Source organism: Rosa chinensis, chromosome 5 (genome assembly GCF_002994745.2).
Source record: "Rosa chinensis cultivar Old Blush chromosome 5, RchiOBHm-V2, whole genome shotgun sequence".
In the NCBI taxonomy this organism is placed as follows: domain Eukaryota; kingdom Viridiplantae; phylum Streptophyta; class Magnoliopsida; order Rosales; family Rosaceae; genus Rosa; species Rosa chinensis.
The window spans coordinates 41,269,451-41,276,670 of record NC_037092.1 but is presented as its reverse complement, the minus strand read 5'-3'; the positions used below and the strand labels follow the sequence as shown (position 1 = coordinate 41,276,670).

General features: G+C 36.1%; 1 protein-coding gene across 4 annotated transcripts; it reads left to right on the top strand.

Moving 5' to 3' along the window:
• The first annotated feature begins 867 nt into the window (after nucleotides 1-867).
• LOC112165310 (ankyrin repeat-containing protein At5g02620) lies at nucleotides 868-6,991 on the top strand. Of its 4 annotated transcripts, none has more exons than XM_024301806.2 (6): nucleotides 868-1,052; nucleotides 4,225-4,399; nucleotides 4,640-5,107; nucleotides 5,305-5,457; nucleotides 5,541-5,989; nucleotides 6,209-6,991. In XM_024301806.2, exons 2-6 carry the CDS (start codon nucleotides 4,276-4,278, stop codon nucleotides 6,821-6,823), a joined length of 1,809 nt encoding a protein of 602 aa, XP_024157574.1. In that variant the 5' UTR covers nucleotides 868-1,052; nucleotides 4,225-4,275; the 3' UTR covers nucleotides 6,824-6,991. The 4 variants fall into 4 exon arrangements, with proteins under 4 accessions (XP_024157574.1, XP_024157575.1, XP_024157576.1 ...); XM_024301807.2 differs by lacking the exon at nucleotides 868-1,052 and adding an exon at nucleotides 1,069-1,386 and having other exon boundaries at nucleotides 5,550-5,989; XM_024301808.2 differs by lacking the exon at nucleotides 868-1,052 and adding an exon at nucleotides 1,070-1,386 and having other exon boundaries at nucleotides 4,225-4,236.
• The last annotated feature ends 229 nt before the right edge of the window (nucleotides 6,992-7,220 follow it).

The following is a 7,220-nucleotide window of genomic DNA, read 5'->3' as shown; positions in this document are numbered from 1 at the left end:
GACAGTTTCATTAATCAAGTTTTGAGGGCAACCGCACCACCCTTTATTCAAAAAAAAAAAAAAAAAAGTAGAGAGATCACAAAGACTTCACAAATTATGTGAAACTAGAAACATCAAATAACTGAAATATAAGAGGAGTCAATTGACACACCTCGACCATCTCTAGCTATACCCATGATTTCAAGCGTGCTAACCCAACTTCATCGATCTTTGGGTAGATGGGCATTGTGGGCATACGTATCATTACAAAATTTAACTAACTAATTATTAAGTAATACTTACAATAGATTGTCTTCTATAGCTAGTATCCTATCGAGATCAGTATACATGTTGGATATCAGTTCCTCCTCGAATTTTTTATTTATTGTTTGGACTTTGGAATCAATCTATTTCAATATGCTAATAATCTTTTGAATCTTCTGGAGTCTGACATGGAGTAGGTGGTTAATTAGCTAGAAGGAAGATGTTCGTGGTAGTAAGAATATGCCCAGCTGAGTTCAAGTAGAAGAAAAAAGCTTCAATTAATGCATGAAATTTGCTATATATTGTCATTGACCCTGGGATTGTCTCTCCATGTACAAATATTACTCGTTAAAATTAGTTAAACATGAAATTCTTTTCGAAAGTTTTCCTTAGTTTTAGTGGATCTTCAAAATTAAAAATTAAAAGTGATATATCATTGAAGCAGACTACAAACAGTTAAATATAATTTGGTTTTTCTATTAATTTTATTCTTTTAAGTGCAGTGTTTATAAAACTATACCAGGGCCCCAAATTGATCGGGAAAAGGAAATTTCCTACCAATTTCCTTCCGAAATTATTAGTGGGAGACTTCAATAATAAACTTGGTCGTCGAGGTTCTCTTTCTTGGCCGGTGACGATGATTAGTTTATCCTGCGCTGTTGTAGTGGCGGGCTCCTCCCCCTGATATTATTCACACAATTAGTCAAGCCATCCATGGACTTTTTCCATGGACAATGGGGTTTTATTAATCCACATACTTGGAGCTTAGTGATACGTCGTTCCTCACCTGCCACTAGTTCATTTCACTGGTGAGATTGATACTATATCTCCTTCTCCCTTGTTTGTCCGTAGATCATCCAGTGGTCCATTTGTGTTTTAAAGTCTTTCCACGATGCACTAGTTTACAGACTAGCTTATAGGCTTAAAAGCTATAATCTGTGAGAGATTGGTCATTTGGTCTTACTGGCTTTATGATAGCGAGCTCCATATACTTAAATTGTAAATTTCCTGCAGTGCTTTGTACATTGATCGACGACTACTTTCAGACCCCTATATATATGCGCTTTCAGACAGATTTTTACTGACTAAGGAAAAGGCTAGGAGAGTATTACTTGCTGCTTTAGCACCATTTCATATCGATCTGTAAGCAATCTTTGCATCCATAGCGCGCTCTCTCTCCCTCCCTCCCTCCCTCTGATTTATTTTGATTACAGACAAGCTGTTTCTTATCCAAAATAGTTTCAAATTTTCTATAGCGATTTCTTACATCTAAAGGAAGATTCCTTTTCTGGGGAGGGGAAAGGAAATTATATTACCTTCAAATTTATTTGTTTTTGGTTATATATATATATATATATATATATATATTTATTTATTTATTTATATAACCTTCAAATTTAATGCCTGCCATAGTTTTTATTCATGCAATTTTTTATTTTATTTTTAAAAAGATTAAAATTATACGACCGATCATGCAATTTTAATGCTATGTTTAGTTTCCATATAAGCTGAATGCATGATCTGCATGTTTTTAACTCTTTGGTGATCCTTCCCTTGTAGTCTAGTCAATTTAATCATACGTACATGTTTTCCACTCTCTCTCTCTCTCTCTCTCTCTCTCTCTCTCTCTCTCTCTCTATATATATATATATATATATATATATATATATGGAGCAGTTCGAGAGCGGACGTCCGCAATCCAGAAAAAGTGTAGACGTCGCTCCTCCGGTCTCGATCAAGTGTCGATGGCGCGGCGTGGCTTGCCGGACGGAGGTCAGGGGTCTGCGAAGCCAGTTTGCAGTCAGGTGGAGTCGTTGGGGCCGGTTTGCAGTTCTGCCCAGAACCTGCAGTTGTAGGTGAGGTCGCTACCCATAAACCTGCAACCTCAACCTCCTCCGACCTCGATCGCTGCCCAAAAGCCATCTGGGATTCCTCCGGCCTCCGTCAGGCAAGCCTCACTCCGCTGTCGTGGCCTGAAAGCTGCTGCTGCGTCGATGTCGGCACTATAGCGATAGTGCGGACGTCCGTCTGTGATCGGGCATGTATATATATATATATATATATATAAATAGAAAAATGTCTACTTACCTAAATTTCAGCTACACTAATCCCACTTACCCACACATCTTATGAAATTGCCCACTTACATAATAAATTACATATTTTTTTTGCCCTAATACCCAATTAAATATTTTTATTATTTCTTATTTATTTTTGGGACAAATTTGCCCTCGCTCTTAGAGAGAGAGAGATAAGTCATGACAGGCCTCTGGATTCCAATGATCAGAGATCGGAGTCCAACGATCCGTGACCAACTTTTGGTTTTATTGCCCCTCAATAATACCCAACAAACTTTATTACCCTCTCAATAAAAATTTATTATGTTTTATTAGGGGGTGTAATAAAAGTCATCGGCGACCTCTTTAGGGACCTCCGTCAACCTCCAGACCAGTGACCGAAGTTCGATGTTCTGTTTTATTTCCACCCCCCCCCAATAATACTCAATAAACTTAGATTGGCCCCCTAATAAAAACCAATACCACCAATAAAAATTTATTGGGTTTTATTAGGGAGCAATAAAGTCTCCGACTACCTCTCCAGTGATCTATAAGATCTCTGGCGACCTTTCTAGGGACCTCCAGCAACTGGTGGCTGGTGATCAGAGTCCACCAATCTGTAATCGGAGTTTAGCGTCCAGTTTTATTGCCCTCTAATAATACCTGATAAACTTTTATTGCTCCCCAAACAAACTTTTATTGGGGGATAATAAACGTCCTCGGCGACCTCTCCGGTAACCTACAAGATATTCGACGACCTCTTTGAGGATCTTCGGTGACAGGTAATCGAAGTCCTGTGTCTGGTTTTATTGCTCCTCAATAATATCTAATAAACGCCAATAAAATCTAATAAACTTTATTGCCCCCAATAAAAATTATTGCGTTTTATTAGGGAATAAAAGTCTCTAGCGACCTCTCTGGTGATCTATAAGATCTCTGATGACCTCTTTAGGGAACTCAGGTAATCTCTGGCGGGTGACCGGATTCTGACGATCGTATTCCGGCGTTCGGTGACCCAAGTCCGCAAAGTCTCTAATGACTTTTTAATTATTTGGAGGGTAAACTTGTCTTTTTACATTTAAATAGGGTAAGTGGGCACGCAAATCTTTTAGTGGAGTAAGTGGACATTTGTTGGGCCCAAATTGGGTAAATGGTCAAGAGCTCTATATATATATTGGATCGTCTACAATACATTAATATACCGATACATTAAGTAGACCAGGTTCAATACACAGGTAGACTAGCTCAGTACATGGGTAGACATGCATGAAGTTAGTCTACTCTTGTACCAAGCTAGTCTACCTATGTATTGAACCTAGTCTGCTTGATGTATCGGTACATTAATATATTGAAGTATTTTCCTATATATATATATATATAGGACCTCCTTAAACTTGAAATGTGAAGATGTTTTTATGTTTAACATAAATTTCAATAATCTATGCCATTCATTCTCTAAATACATACACACATGACTTCTACAAAAAAAAAAAAAAAATAGCCAAATCAAAAAAGTCTGACCATTTGATTAGAACAATATTCATTTTAATTTTATCTAATAGATTACATTTGTTTACTCAATTTTCAATAACCAAATGATTATGGATATGGGTGATTTTTAGTAGACACATTCTTCAATGGTTGAAATTGTTGAATTAAGTCCTATACTAGTGAAAAATAGTAAAAAAGCCTTAAATTTTAAAAGCAACAGAGCTATATATTCCTTTTGGATTTTACTTGTTAAAGGAAATAAAAAAGCAAAAACAAGAACAACAATAATTTCCAGTGACCCTCAAAAATATATAATCCCTTATTTTATACTATCTGATCACTTGTTTTTCTTCCTGACTTTTGAATAAAGACAAAAATATGAATGTTAGCTAATTGTTCCTATCAAAACTCACTATAAATAATTTGTTTGCAGGTGCCCACGCCGGTATGTTTATACAGTGTGTTCAATTTTCAATCTAAAACCATGTCTATCTCACAAGAACAACATGTACCACCTGCTGGGATCCAATTAACCACCACCATCGATATTTCGGCAGATTTACCTAGACCTAAGACACCTTCACTTCATCTACTAGAACACAAAAATAGTATGTATCATCTCTAATTTAGTTTTCATTCATACTGACATAATTGGTAAAGCAAATTTATCAATACAGTATAAAGTGGTAGATCCATGTAGTTGTACCCGGCAGTGAATTGCTTGGACTGTTTGAAATTCATAATACTTGCTAAGTTAACGTACTGCAACATATCTCGACCACTCTATATCCAACATGTCAGTTAATATTTTATATAAGTGTCTTAGCCTACTTAATGAAACTACACAGGAGAGCTATACCTTAAGATATGTGTGCCTCTCTATAAGTATGCACTAAAAGGTGACTGGGAAGCTGCTGAACAAATCTTGGAAAAGGATTGGACACTTTTGAGTGCTAGCATATCAAGGGGATGGGACACTGTCCTTCATATTGCAGCAGGAGCAAGACATATTCACTTTGTGGAGAAACTGGTAGAAATTATGGACAAAGAACACTTGGCACTCCAAGACATAAATGGAAACACTGCACTATGCATTGCTGCCGCGGCAGGATCTGTAGAGATTGTCCAAATTTTGATAAATCATAATGATTCTTTGCTGACAGTTCGAGGAGGTCAAAAAATGGCACCACCGTATATGGCTGCTGTGTTAGGACAGTCACAAATGGCATGGTACCTATACCCTAAAAGTAAAAAGATGTTGGAGAAAACCGACCTCGAAAATTTGTTCTTTTCGTGCATCAACAATGGTTTGTATGGTAGGTATACTAAACAAATCGTCCTTTTGTTTTCTTATTTTATATTTAATCAGGTCAAGAGAAAATAATGAATGAACATATTGTAATTAAAGAAATTATACATGCATTGGAACATTATGGTAAGATTTAAAACAATGAATGAACAGATGTGTACTCGTTTACGTTTGCATTCTTAACTTCCTGTGTAAAATATGCAGATTTAGCCTTACAGTTGCTGGATACTGATACAACATTAGCCAAGGCACGTACTGATAGGCCGAAAAATAAAACAGCCTTGCATATCTTGGCTCGAAGGCCTTCAGTATTTGGAACCCATAGTCCAGGAATGTGGGGTAGACTCATTAAATCATGTGAGTGAAGTCTTTGAAAATTAATGTTTATCCTTATCATTATTAACCCTATTGCTTATGTTCTTCAAACTTTTCATCTCAAGCCCTCCCAGGTTTTAAGTTTGCATTGAAAAGAAATTTAAATCATGTTGATGAAGCACTTCAGCTAGTCCAACGCCTTTGGGAAGAAATTTTGAAAGATGAGCATGATGATGTGATGAGGTTGATCAAATATCCCTCAAATTTATTATTTGATGCAACAGAATTAGGGAATTATGAGTTCCTAGCAGCGCTTATAAACTCATATCCTGAGTTAGTATGGGAAACTGATAAAAAAAATCGAACCATAATCCATGTCGCAGTTCTACATCGTCATGCAAGTATTTTCAATCTAGTGCATGAGATAGGGTCAATCAAGGATGTCATAGTGACTTATGAGGATGATCAGGGTAATAATATAGTGCATATGGCTGCAAAAGCAGCACCTCAAAACCAACTGAATCTAGTGTCGGGTGTAGCTCTTCAAATGCAGCGAGAATTAGTATGGTTTGAGGTACTTCTTCTCCTTGTATCCTTAATTGACATTTCATTTTGATGTACGTTCTAATTAATAATTATTTGGTTACTCAAAGGAAAAATTACATATGTACCATACATGCATGCACAGAAGAAAATTCCAATGAATTCATTTCAAATTTTATATCCATATTAATTACTTTACTTGATTGAATGCTTTTGTTACTTCTTTAATTATATATCATTGAAATGGCAGGAAGTAAAGAAGATTGTGCAACCTCAATATATAGAGATGGAAAACAAGAAAGGAAAAACACCTCAAGAAATATTTACTAAAGAGCATAAGACGTTAATGCATCAAGGAGAAAAATGGATGAAGGACACTGCAACTTCATGCTTGCTTGTTGCGACTATTATTGCAACTGTTGTGTTTTCAGCTGCTTTTAGTATACCAGGTGGAACAGATGATCATACTGGAAAGCCAAACTTTTTAAAAGAAAAAGCGTTTTTATACTTTACCATAGCCGACGGAGTGGCACTTTTTTCCTCTTCAACTGCAATGCTGATGTTCTTGTTCATCCTTACCTCACGGTATGCAGAAAATGATTTCCTCATGTCCTTGCCCTTGAAGTTGATGGTTGGACTCACTTGCCTCTTCATCTCCATAGCATCTATGATGATGGCTTTTAGCACTGCCTTCTATTTGTCTTGTCAATATGGATCAAGATGGGTTCCAGATCTTACATTTTCTTTTGCAATTGTCCCTGTTGCTTTATATGCATTTCTGCAATACCCTCTTGTGTCTGATATGTCGTCTTCAACATTTTGTTCAAGTCTTTTATTTCAGCCATGGAAAGGTATAATATATTAGAAAGTTGCGTTGTAATGTTGTACATATTCTCCCTAGTTAAGCCATTGGTCTAGCTACAATACTAAAGTTATATATTCTAGCTAGAATAAAGTTGTAATTATAGATTGATTATCTATGTTGTTCATATATATGGGACAAAAGGATGAACATGGTATCAGTTTTACTTTACATGATTTTTGCATAATATTTCTCATTTTGATGTTGTAATAGCAGTACATCTTGTGATGTTTACAACACCTTTATTCTCATCCCAACCAATAAAAGAAACAAGCTGAGCTAGCATAAACGTAACATTGAGCTAGCATAAACGTAACATTGAGCTAGCTCAACATAAAAAACAAGTCATTTTGAACGTTGATATACTAAATCGTAAAATTACTCATGAGCATATCAATAA

Bases quoted from the DNA above. Each gene is read 5' to 3' on its own strand.
- LOC112165310 (XM_024301806.2), top strand. From the start codon at position 4,276: ATGTCTATCTCACAAGAACAACATGTACCACCTGCTGGGATCCAATTA. The intron at 4,400-4,639 runs GTATGTATCATC...GAAACTACACAG, and splicing joins TCTACTAGAACACAAAAATA to GAGAGCTATACCTTAAGATA. The intron at 5,108-5,304 runs GTAGGTATACTA...TAAAATATGCAG, and splicing joins CATCAACAATGGTTTGTATG to ATTTAGCCTTACAGTTGCTG.